Source organism: Vicia villosa, linkage group LG1, assembly GCF_029867415.1.
Source record: "Vicia villosa cultivar HV-30 ecotype Madison, WI linkage group LG1, Vvil1.0, whole genome shotgun sequence".
Classification (NCBI taxonomy): domain Eukaryota; kingdom Viridiplantae; phylum Streptophyta; class Magnoliopsida; order Fabales; family Fabaceae; genus Vicia; species Vicia villosa.
Window position 1 is genome coordinate 116,544,094 of NC_081180.1, and position 20,581 is coordinate 116,564,674.

The 20,581-nt window shown below is 35.6% G+C and overlaps 2 protein-coding genes across 2 annotated transcripts; one reads left to right on the forward strand and one right to left on the reverse strand.

The window, feature by feature from the left end:
• Positions 1-5,886: 5,886 nt before the first annotated feature.
• Positions 5,887-7,552, forward strand: LOC131615110 (large ribosomal subunit protein eL19y). The gene is made up of 5 exons (XM_058886613.1): positions 5,887-6,049; positions 6,546-6,668; positions 6,815-7,128; positions 7,246-7,313; positions 7,387-7,552. Exons 1-5 carry the CDS (start codon positions 5,938-5,940, stop codon positions 7,409-7,411), a joined length of 642 nt encoding a protein of 213 aa, XP_058742596.1. The 5' UTR covers positions 5,887-5,937; the 3' UTR covers positions 7,412-7,552.
• Positions 7,553-13,185: 5,633 nt separating this feature from the next.
• LOC131643943 (fumarate hydratase 1, mitochondrial) lies at positions 13,186-19,636 on the reverse strand. The gene is made up of 17 exons (XM_058914315.1): positions 19,358-19,636; positions 19,124-19,241; positions 18,864-19,013; positions 17,942-18,052; positions 17,733-17,816; positions 16,712-16,810; positions 16,544-16,594; positions 16,408-16,457; positions 15,890-15,971; positions 15,648-15,742; positions 15,473-15,539; positions 15,286-15,336; positions 14,680-14,775; positions 14,025-14,123; positions 13,892-13,921; positions 13,746-13,811; positions 13,186-13,479 (listed from the first exon to the last, which is right to left on the reverse strand). Exons 1-17 carry the CDS (start codon positions 19,501-19,503, stop codon positions 13,393-13,395), a joined length of 1,482 nt encoding a protein of 493 aa, XP_058770298.1. The 5' UTR covers positions 19,504-19,636; the 3' UTR covers positions 13,186-13,392.
• Between the last annotated feature and the right edge of the window lie 945 nt (positions 19,637-20,581).

Sequence of the window (20,581 nt, forward strand, 5' to 3'; positions counted from 1 at the left end):
ATGCAATCAATTCATTTTGTATTCTATGCCCAAGATAATGAACATGAACTTTTTGAGATGTAACACGTCTAACATGTTCTTGGATAATTGGGTCAAATTCAGGCAAGATTTCAATCAAACCCAAAAAGTTGCCATTGCTATCTTCGTACAATTTCTCTTTAGAACCACGAAAGGCCAAATTATGTTTAGCAAGAAATTTCACTATTGAAATAAATCTTTTTAAAACTTTTTTCCAACGATCCTTTTCTTTCTCAATTAATCTTTGAGTCGTTTTATCAATAGTTTGAAATTTTTGCAGCCTTTGACGATACTCATACCAAGTAGTCATATTCTTAACATGTTCCATGCCTAACTCATGCTCTTTAATTCTTGCACCAACATGTGACCAATCACCATAACCCTCATTTGCTAATATTCCGTACCAATCCCATTTTTAAAAACTTTACAACAAAAACAAAATACTCTATCAAGCTCTTTCGAATAAACAAGCCAATCTCTATCACACATCTCTCCATTTGCTAAAGCTCTAGTATACCAATTAGCTGTAAAGCGTCTATTCAAATTATCTCTAGGACCCTTCACAATGGAATTATCTCTTTTAGGACCTTTTGCAACCAATAAATCAATCAATTTAGGTGGAAGGCGCTCCCAATTTCTTGGATCAAATATATCATAATCAACATTGTCATCATCATTATTCACTTCATCACTATCAACATTATCATTTTCAATTTGCACACTATCAACATTATCATTTTCAATTTGCACACTATCAACATTATCATCATCAATGGGCACACTATCAATAATTTCAACATCAATATTATCAACATAATGACTTTCATTTGAAATTTGTGGTTCTTTTATCAAAAAAATTTCAAGAGCTCCTGCTTGAGATTGAATTAACTCTTCAATTTTTTTCTTTTTCTTACGCTTATCATTTCCACATTCATACTTTCTATTCTTAGGAGGCATGGTAAAAAAGACCTGAAATATCACAATATGTCTCTTGTGTCCGCCGATGATCGACTCCGCAATATTTACCAACAACCGATCTACTAGTAGTCCCGTAGTGAAATTATGTTCCTACAATAAATTATTAAAAATTAATACCAAAAATTATGTTTCATTCTAAAATAAAATTAAACATTAATACTAAAAAAATTTAAAATAAAATTAAAGGACATTGTATGTTTCAGTTTCTTTCTCCAATTAGTTTAAGAAATTAGAGAACAAAATGTTAAACTTAAAGAACAACACAACCACAACCACAACTCTTCATTGTTAGAAATTAATACAACATAAGGGCCATAAAAGGTCACATCGCTACTTGCCATAAAATGCCACATTGCTTTTTGCCATAAAATGCCACATCGCTATGAAATGCATGCAACGCCGACATGCTATTACAACTTATGCAATGAGAATTCATACACATCCAGAATTCTCATTGATATAGTTATATCACATCGTAAACATCATCACATCTTCGCTTATGAACATGCATGCAACACTAATATGTTACAACAACTTATGCAATGACACGACACACATCAAAATAATACGCCAACACAAGCCACCACTTACACATCACTGTTCATACTTCGTCGCCACATCGTCACATCATGAATTCTCAACGATTCCATCATCATATTCACAATTTCACAATTTCACATTATAAAAAAATACCGGAGTAATTCAAAATTCTAGAAAATATCCTCATACTGTTTTCAAATTATTTTTATTAGATAGAAAATATTTGTAGCTTTCCATAGGTTCGAACGACGCGTCAAACAGACACCCGAATCAAAAGTTATGATTTTTCATAATTTTCAAAAACTGCAAGTTTCAGTGGTAACCGATTCCCCTCCAGTGGTAACCGATTACACTACTGTAACCAAAACGCATGCTACTGTTTTGTCTGCGGTAACCAGTTACCCACTTATGGTAACCGATTACCACCTTTTTCAGAAAACACTCATTCTGTCAAAATGCTCGGTACCCGGTTACCCGAGTACCTCAGCTAGAGGCGAGTCCCTCAGCTGGAGGTGTTTATGAAAAAGGGGGTGAGTCCCTTAGCTAGGAGTTTATTTATCATGACCCCTGATGGATGAGTCAACTGCCAGATGTCCTATATTTAACTAAGAAATGTCAACCAGGGATGTTAATCAATGTCCCTGTGTTTATGCTTATGTTTGTTTAATGTAATCAATGATGGCCTACTTTTCGAGGCCTTAAATGTTAATGACATGTGTTAGAAATGTACTGAGTTTTTCTAAAACTTGAGGGGATTTAGAGAGTCTTTTATGCTTTTCTCTATAAAAGACTTCCCTCTTTGCATTTTGCTCCATTTTGCCCTCTTTCTACAAGTCCGTTTGAATTACCTCCCCTTGTCATCTCTTTGTTCGCAATCTTTTCTCAAGTATGAATTCCTTCTCTTTTCTTTATTTTTTGTAGTGGATTTTACAAAGATATGTATAAGATGTGGTTCTTATACTAGATCTAAGGTTTTAGGTCAGTAGTCCTTATGAGGGTGGTGGTGATTTCTTTTTGTTCTACTGTTTTCTTAGGAACAAAATGTCATTCTCCTCCGTCGTGTCCAAGGATGCTGCTGACTTTGCGTCTAGTTACACCTTTGAAGAACAAATCCATCTTTTCCAATCGAGGGTGGATGTTTCTCTAGATCTTCTTGTATAAAAGGTTTGTGGGCATAACCTACAAAAGCCCAAGTTTATAGTAAAATCTCAAGAAGAACTCTTGGGGACAAGAGTAGACTAATGTTTTGCCAAACCTAGATAAATCTCTAGTGTCATCTCTCTAACCCTTATCTTTTAAATTACTGTGATTTACATTTTTTAAAATTTTCCGCTGCTATTTATTCTGATCTTAGACATTCTTAACCCAATTTACAACTGAAGTAATAAAACCTTGAAATTAATCGCAAATTTTGAATACCACGATTCATTCCCCATTTCGTGCTTAGAGTCACTTGTCCAACATTTTATATTCATGATAGCCATCTTGATAAATTATAGTTGAACTTTGGAATTTTTTGGGATAATACTTTGAACAATTTCCATATTTCATACATGGTGAGCTTTTGTTTTCCAAACCACAAAGGTCATGAACCATATGACTCTTCACCAAATTGTACAATTTAGGCTCCTTCAAAGGATCAAGCACTTCAACACTAATAATATTGTCCATGTCCTCAAGTTCTGAGTATTTGTTAGAAGTGTGAAAAAAATCAAGATGAGTACATGTGTCAATCTTCTCTTTTGAAACTCAATGGTGTAAATATATAAAAAACATATTGAAAAAGTTTCTAAGTAATATGACATATGTAAAACATAATTACTAATAATCATAACTTACATCCAGACACTTTGCCTAAACCACTCTTCTTGGCTAAATCTGATAGTAATTGATCAAACTTCATTTCAAATATTTTGGATATAATATGGAGTCTATCCTGTGGCTTCAAATGAAGAGGTCCAAGTAATCTTTGTACCTACACCACCAACATAGGATGATGGAAAAACCACTCTCTTACATCTTACATGTGCTTGAACCTGGTGTTTCACTTTGATCACCTTCCTCAATTAGAATTTTGTACTTCGAAACCTTTAGCTTTGCTTGGTTGTTACGAAGCCACTTCAATATTTCTAACTCTAACATTGTGTAACCACCAATCAAGAATTGCTGAAATAATCTTTTATATGATAACAAAGATTTTGCCTTTTCGGGTATGTTTTGAATTCAAAATGAAAGTCACTCTCTTATTGTAAGTTTATTTCTCTTGTTGTCTTAAAAATTTTCGAAGTTGTTGTGCACTACATTAGGTTTAAATTCACCCCCTATACAAAAAAGTCAATGGATATTCGTAAGTCAAGTAACTTACACGAAACTCATATATTCTTTCAAGTTTCCCTCCGTTGTTCTGCATTGTTATATCTCTTTCTTCTGATGTGTCAACATCACCAACAATCAATGCAACAACTTCTAATGTAGTTTGTTGATTGTACATTCTTCCATTAGTGATTCTATCATAACTTAGCCTCGATTTTAAGTTGTGGACATTATCATCATTCATTCGTTGTTTTGCCATTTGATTTTTTTTGCATGTGTGTTATATTCCTAAAGCATTTCAAACCACTTATGCACAATTGTAGGATCAATCTTTTTGTGTTCTTGGTCATGACTCGAAGAAGGTATTAGTAAACAACTAACAACATAGATGATAGAATATGGTACAATGAATTTAATAGTTGTATATGATAAAATCTGCATGTAATCTTCATCGTGATAGAACATAGTAGAATGTTAATATTGTAAGGTCTTGATGTGATATCAAGAGAGAATGATTTGTAACTTATACATTAAGTAGCCCTTTTTGAAGCTTCATGTTTAGAAAAAGGCGCAACCTCATCCTCATCTTCTAAACCTACATCATCTTTTGATAGATGACTTACATAACACATTTCCAATTTTTATTCCTATAAGGTACTAGGGATGGCAAGCAGACCCAAACCCGCGGGGCCCACCCGCACCCGAATCTGAGTCAATGGGTGAAAACCCGAGTTGACTGGGTTTGGGTTCGGGTTCGGGTGTCACCCGATGTTTCGGGTGCGGGTTTGAGTAGTGTGAAACCCGCACCCGAAACACGAAATCACACCCGTTTATATATATATATATATATATATATATATATATATATATATATTATGGAAAGATGTAGGAAAATTATATTTTATGTGTTTTGCTGCGGGTTCGGGTTTGGGTGAAAAAATCCGAACCCAACGGGTATGGGCGTGGGTGTTATTTTTCCACCCGAACAGTCTTTGGATTTGGGTTTGTGTTTGGGTGCTGATTTCGGGTGCGGGTTTGGGTAGTGTAAAACCCGCACCGACCCGACCCGACTCATTGCCATCACTATAAGATACAAAACTGTACTATCAAAAATAAGATGATCCTTTATGACATTATGTGTACACCGTGATTTTAAGTCTACTCAATTTTAAAGTATCATATGAAATAGTTACATGCAAAAGGATCATAGTCTGAATCCTCTTCATCTTCACTATTAAAATCCAAGTTTTTAGTAAGAGTAAAAATAAGGTGGTACGTAGTTTGCAAATTTGGAATACTACTAATTTGTGTGGGAACAACACTTTCATTTGACATTGTAGAAGTTGTAGTTGTAGGTATTCTTCTGCTAGATTGGTCAAATTAAGTTTGAGTTCCTATATACCAAAAACATTATAAGTACACCTTTATAACGACCGAATATGCAAATTTAAATAGTGCGGTTTTGATTGACTTTCATATTACTATATAGATATTATAAATAATGTGGTTTAGCCATAAGGTTTGTTCTGAAAAAGTGTCTGTATACACATTTTTTTCTTTTCCATATAATTTTTTTTTTACTTATCACCACCGGTATAGTCCATGGAAGCTTTGTCAACTCATAATATATATAAAAGGAGAAGGCATAATTGTTCCAGATGTGATTCGGAACAAAATTGATATCTTACTAAGCTACGTTAATAATTTTAAAAGTAACAATAGCGTTAAAAAAACACTTTAAAAGGAACGGTGATTGTCATAAATATCACAAGGGAGGACATTATACATTATACTTTGATTTTTAAAAAAATCATACATATCTAAAAGTATACTATTGAAGGATGTAATCTTTATACTTATATATATTTTGAATTAAAAATCTAATGTTGAACAAAAAAACCCGTGAACTAAAAAAAAGTTCACTAAGAAGGCCCATGGGTTAAATGAAAAAAAAGCCCAGCAAAAATAAAATTTACATGTCCTGAAAGCACACAAAAATTGGTACAAAAACTAGGGTTTTCTGAGAAACATATATAGCCTCTTTCCGCCGGCAGCGTACCAAACCAGAGAGAGTGAGGGAGGGTAACCATGGTGTCTCTGAAACTTCAGAAGCGGCTAGCCGCTAGCGTCCTCAAGTGTGGCAGAGGGAAGGTTTGGCTTGACCCTAATGAGGGCAATGAAATCTCCATGGCCAATTCACGTAATCACTGCTTTCTCTCTCTTTTATTTATCTCGTTCTGATATTCATTTCCGTTGATCGATTCGGTTACATGTATCAGGAATATGTTTTTTTATCGTTTGTTGTTAGTGATGAAATGTTTTATTAAGTTGCTTTTGAGCTGTTTTTTTAGCTCCTATTTTGTGTTAATAGAAATGGGAAATACATTTGTTTTAGATAGATAATTCATGGCTTATTCAGCTCATTAGCAGGATGTTCAATTCAGCCCTCTTCAATAGAGTAATATGCTAATTTGACCTTAAGATATATAATAATGCCCAATTTACCCTGGGCTTCATTTTCTTCATCAGTGAAAACTACCCTGAATACGATTTAGATTTCATTCTTTACAACTATCTCGGTGTTTTTGTGTTCAATTTTTATTAGAAACTACCCCTAGTTCATATATGGTGGGAGTCTAGTATTGCATGTTTTTGTTCGATGTTTATACTTACATAGTTTATAAATTTCATTGCAGGCCAAAACATTAGGAAGTTGGTTAAGGATGGCTTTATTATCAGGAAGCCAACTAAGATCCACTCCCGTTCCCGTGCTAGGCGCATGAAGGAAGCCAAGAGGAAGGGTCGTCATTCTGGATATGGTATTTAACTATTTTCATCCATGTAATTGAACTCAATATCGTTCCTTGGATATGATACAATAAATTCTGTTGTGCTAGCCCTAGCAGGGAAGGCATTATTTTCATTCTTTGATTATAATTTATGATTTTTGCTAAATGGTGCATAGGTAAGCGCAAGGGTACAAGAGAGGCAAGGCTCCCCACCAAGATCCTTTGGATGAGGAGGATGCGTGTCCTCAGGCGTTTGCTTCGCAAGTACCGAGAAGCAAAGAAAATTGACAAGCACATGTACCATGATATGTACATGAAGGTGAAGGGTAATGTCTTCAAGAACAAGAGAGTCCTTATGGAGAGTATTCACAAGTCCAAGGCCGAGAAGGCAAGAGAGAAGACGTTGTCTGATCAGTTTGAGGCCAAGAGGGCTAAGAACAAGGCAAGCAGGGAAAGGAAACATGCCCGAAGAGAAGAGCGTTTTGCTCAAGTGAGTTTCACACTGCATCGGTTATATTATACTTAATACATTTAGCTGTTGAAAGCATTGTCACTCAACTTGATATTGCGGAATTTGAACATTTCACCTTCCCTTCTGAATGTGTAGGGTCCCGGTGAGAAGGCACCTGCAGCACCAGTGGCGGCACCAGCTGCAACAGCAACCCAGCCTGCCCAGTAAGTATCTAAGCTGACATTTGTTTTTTGGTTCAAATTTTGCTTGTTGTCTAAATGCATGTTTTCTGTGCAGACCTTCAAAGAAATCCAAGAAGTAGATCAAGTATTTGGTTTGAGGTTTAATTTAATCTGATTTTTCAGTTGTACAAGTACAATTTTGTATTTGTTATTTTGTTTTGCCAATTTTGGTATGGATATGGTGCATTTGGTTGAGAAATACATTTGTTATTTTATTATAAGTTATAAATTCCTTATCATCTTTGCTTATCACATATCAAACATTTTCTCATTTTTTGGACCTAGTTACAAAATAACAGTTGTCTGGAGTTCAGCCAAACACATGAGTTAGAAAGCCTCAACATAGTTATACGTTGAACTATCCTTTACGTGTTTCTTCACCAGGGTACAAGAAGCTGTGGATTTTTATATTTATTTTAAAATATAAATATATTATTGGTTACATAATAAAAATATCTATCTTTATATAAGTGAAGGGTATGAAAAGGAAAGACTGTTGTGGAATGATAGTGGAAGATATACAGAATTTGTGAGTGTTTGATTTTCTTAACCACTTCTTAATAAATAGGTTAATTGGTATTTTTTATGTATTGTAAATTATGTATCTGATGTTATGTAATTAGACTCCCACTCTAACTCACATCTTATCCTATTATTATTGCTTACCATTGCAACTCATTTCACCGAAAACAATCTGTTTTGAAGCCTAAATAACCGTCTTCCCCTGTCCCCAAAGGTTGGCGTTTTTTCAAATTGATATATCAAAATTATTTTATTGAAAATCAAGTGATGAGTACAATTAAGAACATAATTCAAAATGGTCTCTAGTTAATGGACAAACTAGTTAGCTTGTCTACTTAAGAGTTTAAACAAAATAATGATATAGTTCTTCTGCACCCAGCAATCAACTTTGACAAATACTACGTAAAGTCGTCATCCTTGTTGATCATGTATGGAAAGTCTTTCGAACACAGAAATAATTTGAATGCATAATTTGTTTATTCAAGTCTAAAGATGAGGCTTGTGCCAACACTCCTCACTCGCCAATCAAAGAATGTAACCCTTGAAAGAACATTAGTCTTCCAAAACCCAGGCCAATTACACACATCGCAATTCAGACTACATACTCAACCAATAGTGTTTAACACTACCTTTGCAACATCAGCTAATAAAATCACATGGAGATAAAGGTTTTAAGTGATGAGTCACACGTCATGGAACATACAAACATGTTGACCATCCACCACATACCACTGGTCCTTGATTTAGGAACTATTGGAACTTTGCACCTCTGGTTGTGTCATCAGCCTCCATCCCTGCTTTTTAAGAAGTGTAATTCTAGAGATTTTGCCTTGCCCTCCTCCAAATTATTCCTGGCATCCCTCAAAATGGTTGAAAAGACTAAAATGTCCAACAAAAATCATTTATCACATTTTTTGGAATTTGCATGGATAACCGAAAATATCAAATCTTTGGACGATATCGGAAATTTGAGCAGCGTACCAAAAATTTCGCGAAAACAAGTAAGTTTGTATTTTTACATAATTTCAGGTATTTAATACAGGAATTTGTGAAATTTCTGGTATTTTATGAGATTTTAAAATTTACAGTATTTTCTACGGAAAATTTCAAAATTTCCGGTATCTTTATAAATTTTTAAAAATACCGTAAAATTTACAATTTCCGGTATTTTCTCCAGTACCGGAAATTTTGAAATTTTACGGTATTTTTAAAAATTTATAAAGATACCGGAAATTTTGAAATTTTCGGTATTTATATATTTTTTTAAATGCTATATTTTTTATATTTTTGATTTTTTTCAGTGAGGACTAGAGGCAGGGATAAGACTGTTGCGGATAAGGCCATCGATAAGCAGATGCTCGTGCTCGGGCTGATGCTGATGAGGTTGATACGTCATTCTTACATGTTGGACGCGTAGCTCCGACCGGTTCTAACCGAAAATGGAAGGCTGAGCAGGCGGGTAAGGGGTTCCGTGGACCTCGGCGTCGGGGTGGTAGAGCTTCCATTACTGTGCATCAAGATGAGGTTGCAGAGGTTGTGTTGGAGGTTGTTGTTCAGGAGGTGGCTATTGCTGGGGAGGGGGTTGCTAATGAGGGGAGTACCTAGAGTTCAGAAGCAGGTATCTAATGCTGATGAGGAGGTGGCTAGAGTTGAGGAGCAGGTGATTGTGGCTGATGAGGGGGTTGCTGAGGAGCAGGTGGTGCATGATACGAACACTATCACAGGTGCATCTACAAAGCCATCAGTTCACACTAATGAGGCTTTTCCAGGAGGACCTTCTGACAGGTTCGTTTTGACAGGATATGTTGCCCATGTCGCATTTAGGATATGGCAGGGCGAGGTATGCAACATTGCTTAATTTTTAGTATGCAATTTGATTTATTTTATTGTGTTTTAATTGAATTTTTTAATTGTATTTTTTTTGTTACAAGAGCGCTCAGTGCTAAAGGTCACTTCTCACGAGTCGAAGTTAAAGATTTTTCCCGAGAGACCGATGCATGAGGAGGTGGCGAGGATTGTTCAGGAGTTCAATTTGCTGGACTTTGCTGGATGCTCCCTGACGATGCTGAACGCCCCTTTATTATAAGCTTTTGTAGAGAGATGGTACCCGAAGACATCATCCTTCCATCTTCCATTCGGGGAGATGACAGTGACTCTGGATGATGTGCATTCCCTGTTTCACCTTCCGATAGCTGGTACGTTTTTTACACCAGTTCATAGGAACTAGGCGAAGGCGGTGCACATGGTGATGGATGCGTTAGAGGTTGATGAGCTGGCTGTGCTCAAGGAGTTTGGTGACACTCGGGACTTTCACCTTAGGATGTCTTGGTTGAGGTTTATCAGCAGCTTTGTGGTGCAGAGAGGTACCACGCTGCCGCTATGGCGTACATGCTACATCTAGTGGCATGTACTCTCTTTGCGGAAAAGTCTGCATACTATATAGATGTCCTATATCTTACTCTCTTCAACGATCTTGAGACCCCGTGTTGGGCTCGGGGAGTGGCTGCTTTGACGATGATATACACGGCGCTTGATGTCGCATCTCATCCTGACACCAGGCAGCTTTCTGGTTACCTGAGCTTGTTACAGGTATATTATAATTTTTCACATGGTTTTTTGTGATTTATTATATTTTACCTAGGCTTGATTATTTTTATTTATGCAATGTTGGATCTATTGAGCACTTCCCTCGCTTCTGTAAGCGGAACACCCAGCGTTGTATCTTTTTCACCGCGAGCATCTTCCTTTTGATGTATCTTTTTCATATTCAGGGTATGTCATATGGGAGAGCCATGTGGCTAGACACTTGTCTGAGAGGTGTCTACGCCAGTTTGGTTATATACAGGGCATTCCACGTCCGGTCCCACAGGCTCTTGCAGGTGGCATTAATCGCTGGTTTCAGAGTCACATCCTCAGCTCCCCCGTGAGATCATGGATATAGCCGCTGCGGTTCAGCAGCCTGGGCAGTGTCAGGATGGATACCTGGAGTGGTTCCTCAGTTTGTCACACTCTAGGATCAACCCCTCATCTGCCGCAACATCTGATGTTCCAGGGCCTTCAGGTACCAGGGCTTCTTCACCACCACCACCACCACCTCTACCTCCCGCTGGTGACCAGGAAAGCCGCCTGCAGTACATCGCAGTTCACTTGGATAGCCTCATGGGTCTGGTGAACCTTGATGGTGAGGTCCACAGTATTTTAGCTAGGTTGGTGGATGTTGCCTGTGAAGGACCTATGTAGATTTATTTTGTTATCATTGTATTATTTGTATATTTTGTACGAGCATCTTATGTCTGAACATCTTTTTTATTGCATAATTTTTTTGGCTAATACATGTTTCGAGTAGATAACGAACATCAAATGACAAATAACAAATAACAAATAGGGATAAACAGTACTCGGAAACATGAAAACCTAGGTACTACCGGAAGACTTTGGACGAATCAGACACTTCATTATGTCGTCAACGGATCTTTGGATCTGCGCATCCAATTCGATTGGAACTTTAGTTATCCTACGGCGAAATGATTTCCACATGGCCTTCACATCTTCATCATTTTTCAACTCGATTAAGTTGTATTTCACTCTTCCATTTTGTAGCAATCTAGTCCTCCCAAAACTCGATCTTTGTCACCCTTTTGTTATCGCAATCAGGCAGCAAATTATTCAATGTTTCTTTCAAGGTGGCAAAGGATTCAGCATCGTCTGAAATCTTGGTTTGAACAGCAAGCTTGCGGCCATTGAAATACACAGATACTTTAATCATATACCGAGGAAGAGGCATTTTATTGAAATGATGTGTAATCTAATAACTCTAACACCCCTATTTATACAAATGGTGGTGCATTCTAGACCACGCAAATGTGTCGGTACAATCAGGACCCTCCAAAAGTGTCGGCAAAATCTCAACCGTTTAAAAAACAAAAATTTGAAACATACTCGAAATTCAGTTTATTTGAAATTTCTGGTATACCTGAAATTTCAAAATTTCGGTATACCAGAAATTTCAAATAAACTGAATTTTCGGTATGGTGTACCGAAAATTTCAAAATAACTAAATTTCCGATATTCTGTACCCGAAATTTTGTGGTGCATACCGGTAATTTGCTTAGGAAATTCTTTATTTTTCACATTTTTATAACAGCGATAAAATTGGATTAAAAAATTGAGGGTGACAAGTTAATTTCTCGTAATTCTGAATACATACAAATGCTCCTTCTGGCTCTAGCCTCTCTGTTTTTTTTTCTCTTAATCAATTTGCACTTTTACTATGATGAATTTGATACATGTATAAATAAATTATTAAATATGTATTTTATAAGTAATATATATATATATATATATATATATATAGAGCATATCAAGTGAGAGTATTTTATAATGAGAGATGAGAGGAATAAATATCAATCATTAGATTCATCAAGAGAGAGAAGATTAATGCATTAATGTGGCTATTAATTTCTCTCTCTTGATGAATCCAATAGTTGGTATTTATTCCTCCTCCCTATATATATATATATAGAGGTAGTTATTAGTAGTTTAGGAAGTTAAGAAATTACTTCGTCTTTTAATTATTAGAAAGTTTAAATGCACTTTTGATTTTTGAAAGTTAGCGAGTTTTTTATTTTTGTTTCAGTAAATCTTTTTTTGGGCTTGAGTCCCTATATTTCACTTTTGCATTCGTTTGTCTATAAAATCAAAATCCGGAGAAAAATTCGCAGAAAACCTGCAGACTTTCCTGCGAATTTTGACTTGACTCAAACCAAAAAACAAAACTTACAGTGGCAAAAATCAAAAACTCGCTAACTTACCTTCTAGGGAGACATATTCTTTCTGCTGTATCACTTTCTATCAGAATTCACTAAACATTGTCTATTGTCCAGACTACTGCCATTTTAAAGCTCCTCTGCTGAATTATATGGTATTTGATTTAAATTAGATGTCGTTTCTTTTATTCGTAAACAAATTAGTAATAATCACAAGGTAATCACACAGCCGTGAGATAATGACATCCAACATATCAATATCAACTTTTTTCATTTGAGCCAAGATTTACTAACAAATTAGTTCTTGTTTTAAAGAGAAATAAAACAAATGACATTTTATAGCTTTAATGCAGTATTATTTTCTCTTAATTTTGTACTCAAACAAATACTATGTGCATTAGTTCTACATGTCAAACTCGAACTTCAGAAATTGAGTTCTCTATAGTCTATTCTTACTAGTTACACACCCTTTTTTTTTGGCCTCAGATTTCACTCTTTATCACAAACAACTCAAATACTTCAGTTCAGAGAAAAGAAAAACAAAAGGAAATATAGTTCAAAGACAGTAAACAAAATTTTTCCTTTATTTCTTGTCTCGTAACAAATTTGGAGGATCTCTTTCCTCAAGAATGTCAACTAAGAAAAGTCAAAATCATTGGTTATTCTGATTACCATTTCCCATTTCATTCAATGGATATGCTTCAAAAATATTAATCCAACCTAGCTGATGAGGAGCCAAGTAATAATTATTAAAACAGAACAACATATGCTAATTAATCAGTTGGGCCAATCATTTTTTCAGGCACCACAAGTTTGTCGAAATCTTCAGAGCTCAGTACTCCAAGCTTCAATGCAGCTTCCTAAACAATCATTTCCATTTCAATATTTCAGAAAACTTGTTAGAATAGCATTTAGAAATCATTAATAGGAATAAATTCATCCATACAAACAATACTACAGTCAATAACACACTCCGATCAATATAAGAGTTGAAATGGTACTTGCAGGAGTAAATGCTTATAAAATAAAATTTGTTAAGAACTAATGTCAATTTCTTTTAAATATTCATTGAGAGGTCAAAATACTGAAGACAAACAGAAAAATAAGAATAACAAGGCATCATTACCTTAAGTGTAGAACCCTCTTTGTGGGCTGTCTTAGCAACTGCAGCTGCTTTGTCATAACCAATTTTCTGAAACAGACAAATTAAATTCAGTTCCAAACCTATGGGAAATTTAGTAAGTGACTGGGATAAGGCAGGAAGAAACTTACCGGGTTCAAGGATGTGACCAACATTAGTGACTGAAAGGTGAATGAAAAGTGAAACAACAGCATACATTAGATACGGGTTTGGAGATTTGATACAGGAAATTTGTTTCAAAATTCAAATAAGTCATTAACTCACCTCATGCAATAACTTTGAAATTCTTTCTCTATTAGCTTCAATACCTCTTACACAATTCTTTTCAAAGGAAGCAGATGAATCTCCAAGCAGTCTCACTGACTACAGAATCAAAATAAATATTGTGACTATTTAAGTACATCTTTAAGGTATTCCATTTTTCATAATTCGGAATCAAAACAAAAGCCAACAGGTGCCCGTTCGTTCACACACCCTAGATTTATCTTCTTTTTTGGGGCATTACCATATCATAATATAACCATGTCATCACAAAGACACATAACATAAGCAGCTTAAACAAACATAACATATCTGAAGTATTGTTCCTTCCCATTTTATACTTTACCAACATAGCAAAGAGTTTGTTTAACATTCTAACCAAGTGTATCTTACTTGCATCTGAAAAATATGTCAGCCAAACTGCCTGAGCCCTGAGGGGAATTATAGAATTTAACCTATGCTTCAATGCCCTAAGCTTAGTGCTGCATCAACAGTTTTTCTTTCTATACTAACTACTAAGAGATATACACTAAGCTTTTTACCAACCTAGAATTAGGTAACATATTTAAGCATATTTAAAGCTACCCAAAAGTTCCTCGTTTTCGTGATGTATAAACTAGAAATAACATAATAGCAAGACAAAGGATAGGAAACATACATGCAGGAGACAACTGGCAATCACTGGCTTGTATACATTGAGCTCAAAATGACCATTTGACCCTCCCACTGTGATTGCAACATGGTTTCCCATGACCTGAAACACATGGATCATAATATCTATTCAGAAATTTATAATAAAAGAGCACCAATAACGATTATTCAACACTCAAGGAACTTCAACAGTGACTTCCAGATATCAAAGCTCTAACAACGAGACTATTCCCCCCTTGCATACGCAGCCTTATGCTAAAAACTCTTCACCCCCTCTTCAGCTTAGCACTTCCCTCCCGATATTACTAGCGACACACTCTTTCTTCTAACAAACTTCAACCACCTAACTAACATAACTGGCTCTCTCACACAAGCTTGCCAACTTGTCCTGTTTCTTTCAGTTTTTCTTAGTGAAACTGTAAAGTGTAAACTGCCAATAGCCCAATACTTTATGCGTCACAACCCATCTTTTTCTGCATTATGTTAGTCACCGTATAATTAAAATTGTGACACTTTACTACAAGTCCTATAAACTGTCTGGTAATCAATACTCCACAAGTCAAAACTCACAACACAAGTATTTTAATGAAATTAAGAGTGAATTGATGACTACCTGTGCACAGACCATAGTCAAAGCCTCACACTGGGTAGGGTTAACCTTCCCCTGAAACAGAATAAGGTTGTGGCATAGAATCAAATCTCAATTCCAAGGCTAGCAAAATAATATGCTATAGGCAGTAACAATAAAAAAAAAAAGTGTTTTGTGACAAATGTATATTCAGTAAGCATGAGGATCTTACAGGCATAATACTGCTTCCTGGTTCGTTTTCAGGAAGAATGAGTTCACCAAGGCCGCAACGAGGACCACTACAATAGGATAAAATTAATAAGACCCATGAAAGAACAGATTACTACGCAAAAACGTGCATACAATCATATAAAAGCAATTTGTCGGTCAGATTTCTAGCATTCTACCTTCCTAATAACCGTATATCATTAGCAATCTTCATTAAAGAAGCTGCAACTGTGTTAAGGGCTCCACTAGTTTCAACAAAAGCATCATGGGCAGCCTGCAAAAGGAGAATATGAGCACACTGCAAGCCAATGTTTCTCTGCATGTGATGCTAAACGCCAAGATTTGTGAAAAATGCTAGTGCAATGAAAAATAGCATGAGAAAAATTAAAGACAAGGAAAATAATTTTTTTTAGCAACTTACCAGGGCCTCAAACTTATTTTCTGCTGTTACAAATGGCAGATGTGTTTCCTCAGCTACTGCAGATGCTATCTTAACATCAAACCTGAATATCATCCAGCAAATTATCACTGTTTAACCAAATTTATTTCTTTTAGTTAAACCACAAATGTTTTCCTCAGCTTAAACTGGCCGGCCTAGTGTCTCTATTTTCGTGATAAATTAAACTCATAGCATATCCATAAGATCTTCAGCTAAAATTTAGTCTAATTTCTAACAATCACATCCATAATAATTTAAATCCAATCATGCAAAATGCACATGCACATCTGTTCTGGTAAAGTCCATTACTTTTAGGTATTTGATGATAGTAAGAAACAAGTGCTCGAAAAAAAGCTCATATCAAATATAATATGCCAAAAGGAATGAAAAGAAAGAAGCTATAACATTCGTTTTGGTAGCTTTCAAATAAGAATATACAAATATAAAACAATAGGAAATATAAGAAGAACAAGCGCTTAGCCATCAGGAAGCATGCATACCCCTTCTTTGTATTCAATCCAGTTCCTACAGCCGTACCACCCTGGGCGAGCTGCTCAAGTAACAACTACTCAGTCAGAACTCTGGAAGAATACATGTGAAGAACAAGCATTTAACATTTGTGTTTGAGTATCAAACCTGATACATGCGTGGCAAACTGCTAATCACACGATCAATACTATACTTCACCTGTCAATATATGAAAAATTTATCAGAAACAACTCCCTATAAATTGTCATGAATTTACAAAGCATACTAATGTTAAACAAAATACATGTCATCATAACCAAATAAAAGCAGGCTTACTTGTGTAGTATACCCACTAAACTCCTGTCCGAGAGTCAAAGGTGTAGCATCTTGAGTATGAGTGCGTCCAATCTTAACAATATCTTTGAACTCAGTTGACTGGTAAAATGGTTTTTTTAAAAACAAAAGCAGAGAGTTAATACTGATATAGCAAACAGTGATAAATGGCATTAAAAATAAACCAATTACAACACAAGTGTCTCCAGTTTATAAAGTTCCAGCTTAGAGGCTAAGAGATAGAAAGATTTTATGAAAGTTAAAAGGTCTCTAAGATGTTTCCTGTCACAATATATTATTTGGAAATGGAAACTGCATACATGATAGACCAAAACAAGAAGTAACAGACTATCATTTTGTTTATCATGCCAGGATTCAACCAAGGGAGACCAGTATGGACAAGTATGAACAATATCACATTGGATCCCTAATATGGCCAGAGCCATAACAAAAACAGGTAAGGTGAACAACATGTTAACCTGCCATGATTTTCACATTTATATTAAGATTTTTGCGGTACTATGAAAGAAGTGTGTCGGGTTTGTAAACTACTAAGGTTCACGTCTAACCAAGATGGCACTTGATTTAACAATAGTGGGGTGAGCTGTGCTGAACTAATAAGAAAACTTAAAAACACTGAAATAAACTGGAACATTAAATACAGTTTTCTTAGTTTGAAATTGTTTGGTTAATTGTGGTACATAAATAATTCAACAAACTACAGAAATAATTTAACATTAGACTCATAGAGCCCCTCCACTGCCTCGATTATCTATAGAAACTAGACATTCATAGAGCCCCTCCACTTTCACAATCATCTATAGACATTCATAGAGTCCCCCATTGCCGTGTCAAAAGTCTTATACCCTCATGCAGCCACACGCACAAAAATTGCTAAATTGTAACTGCCATACCCATACTTAGGATCACAGCAATGTAAGATGACGGGGGAGAAGGTTTGGTTCAGTTTTCTATACGCATTATAAGTTATAACTTGTCTTAACATATGAACTAGAATTCAAACCTTTGCGTTAAGTGTAGAATGTAATGTTTTCAAGCTGGGGATTAGTCTTGAGTTCAATTCCAGTCCCGCAGCAATGTGCATCACCTGGAAAGAGGGAAACAAACGCATATTACAGAAATACGAAACAGTTTACAAGGAATTGCACAACACAGAGAGATTAATAAGAAATTTCTGTAGATGAAATTGCTCAAGATATACAAAAAACTTACCGTTGGAAATGTATCATTCGAAGATTGAGATCTATTGACATGGTCATTTGGGTGCACAAACTTCTCACCACGCTTATGGCCCAGAATCTCTGATGCTCTGTTTGCAATAACCTGAAAAATAGTTCAAACACAAACTTTCTTATTTCATAATAGGTCAATGAGTTAGTGATCAAATAGATGGAAGGTTTATGTAAGTCAAATAACCCTCACTGCCCAAACAAAACAGAAACTGGGAAAAACTAAATAGATTCTCAATTCTTTGACACAGTTATCTAAAAAGTCTACAAAACTAAGATCCTTAAGCACGATGCATAATATTTTGCATAACAAGACCTTTAGGATCGGTACAGCATACAGTAGTACTGAGAGTACAATTTGGAAAAATAGTTTAAATAAACAATCATAAAATAAACAATCATCATATACTAAGTGCATATCTATAAATTATTTTTATAATCATAAAAGTTGCACACTGTTTTCACAAGCTATCGTACAAGACTAATTAAAATGAGCAAAAGCAACATACAAACATGATATAGACCCTGTTTGGATCGACAACTTAACTAAACACTTATAGTATAAGCCATTACTATACAAGTGCTTATGTATAAACTCTAACAAAAAGATTAAATAAATCCAAACTGTACTCATATAAGCTATATGTTGTTTTCATAAGCTATTCTAAAAACTTGTAAAAATAAGCTGCAAACAGCTTACGAACATGTCGTAAGTTGTTTGTACAAGCTCTACCAACTAGTCTCATAGTTCTCATTCCAATAGATAAACCCGGATCAACCCACCAACCAACAAAAAAAACCCGTAAAACATTTTCATTAACCCTTCCAAAGACTTTCACGTGTACTTATATCATCAAATAAGCCAAATTAAAAAAATCAAACTCAGAATTTAGCTTCAAAATAACCTCATTAGCATTCATGTTACTCTGAGTGCCACTGCCAGTTTGCCAAACAACAAGTGGAAAATGATCATTTAGCTTCCCCTCAGCAACCTCTTGCGCCGCCTGCATGATAGCTTTCCCAATGGTAGGATCAAGACCATACTCCATGTTAACCTACATCACATCACAACACCAATTCACCTATTAAATCCATACAATAACACAATTTTCAATATAAAAAACTAAACACAGCTAAAAGAATAACCAATGATTTGAAATTAAACCTTAGCGGCACATTTTTTCAAGATGCCGAACGCACGAACAATTGGTTCAGGCATGCGTTCACGGGAACCGCCGATATCGAAATTCTGCAAAGATCTCTGAGTCTGTGCTCCCCATAATCTAACGAAACATAAACAAAATCAGATGAATGAATGAAAATCAGGATCGAAATGGAAGAAGAAGAAGAAGAAGAAGAAGAAGAAGAAGAAGAAGAAGAAGGAGAAAGATTAACAAACTTGTCGGAGGGAACTTGAATGGGTCCAAAGGTATCTCGTTCTTCCCTGAATGAAGAGGATGAGTAGAGCGAAGTAAAACGCAAGGAGAGGAGTGTCGTTGAGGTTGATCTACTTGATAAACGACGCGAGAGCACGTACAACGCCATTGTTTGATTACGGTGGTGGATGGCGATAGAGACGCCGGAGAGAAATGGAGTAGTCGATCAGGGTACGCGACGCAGCGGTCTTGTTGGAAGTTGTACTCAACTTTTTACTTTTTGGTTTAGAGTATGGCACGAACCTAAATCCTCATGGAACAACCAATGGAACAACCAATAAGAAATAATATTTTTTAAATTTATTTTAATTTTAATTTTGTTTTTAATTGAATTTGTGGGGTGGTTGAGATTATGAACGAGAGAAAAATCAGTATTTATTTTTTAATTAATTAAAATTATGTAATTGATTGTGTGTAAAACAATTTCTTAGGTATGTGTCCACTAAGAATTTTCCTAGAATATGTGCATAACTCGTCTATTTGGTTCTGTGGTGACAAAAATTTATTTTGAGTTAATTAATTATGTAAAATTGACTTCGGATAAAAGTATGTTAAATGTAAAGTACTTTATGTTTGAAGAAATTCTTGCAAAAGTGAGTTGAACAATAAATTTTAGTGTAAAAATCACGTTTGATCAAAAGCTACAAATCATAACTTCATGTAAAATTAATTCTAGAAAGCATAATCAATTCTGCTTGAGATCAACCAAATACTTCAAAAACAATTTTAAATATCTCAAACGTGAAACCAAACATAAATTTAAATTCAATATATTTTAATTTGTAATAAAATAGAAGAAACAAAATTAACCAATCGTTAGTTGGTCCAGTGGTGATTGGCGCTGGACTTGGTAGGTCGAACCACGGTTCGATCCCCCGCAACTGCGATCGGGAGGGGGACAGAACCACTTGATGCCAGAACTCGCACCCGAACTACGGCGCTCTGATTCCTGAAAAGGATACCTAGGCATTAGGTCGCGGGGCCTAAGCGAGCACAACTATTTATAAACCTTTTTTCCCCGTATTTTCTTTTCTTTCATTTGCATGCATTCCCTTAGTATTTAAGCTTTAGATTTATACACCCTTTAGATAGCAACAAACATAGGTGGATACCATCGAGTACGATGGGCGTGAGGGGTGCTAGCACCTTCCCCTTGCGTAACCGACTCCCGTACCCTATCTCTGGTC

What these genes read in the sequence shown, in the direction of transcription:
- LOC131643943 (XM_058914315.1), bottom strand. Translation starts at nt 19,503, where the DNA reads ATGGCGTTGTACGTGCTCTCGCGTCGTTTATCAAGTAGATCAACCTCA. An exon ending in CAGGAAGCAGTATTATGCCT is followed by an intron (nt 15,337 to 15,472) that starts GTAAGATCCTCA and finishes ATTCTGTTTCAG; the next exon opens with GGGAAGGTTAACCCTACCCA. An exon ending in TTTCAAAGTTATTGCATGAG is followed by an intron (nt 13,922 to 14,024) that starts GTGAGTTAATGA and finishes TTCACCTTTCAG; the next exon opens with TCACTAATGTTGGTCACATC.
- LOC131615110 (XM_058886613.1), top strand. Translation starts at nt 5,938, where the DNA reads ATGGTGTCTCTGAAACTTCAGAAGCGGCTAGCCGCTAGCGTCCTCAAG. An exon ending in GAGAAGAGCGTTTTGCTCAA is followed by an intron (nt 7,129 to 7,245) that starts GTGAGTTTCACA and finishes CTGAATGTGTAG; the next exon opens with GGTCCCGGTGAGAAGGCACC. An exon ending in ACAGCAACCCAGCCTGCCCA is followed by an intron (nt 7,314 to 7,386) that starts GTAAGTATCTAA and finishes TTTTCTGTGCAG; the next exon opens with ACCTTCAAAGAAATCCAAGA.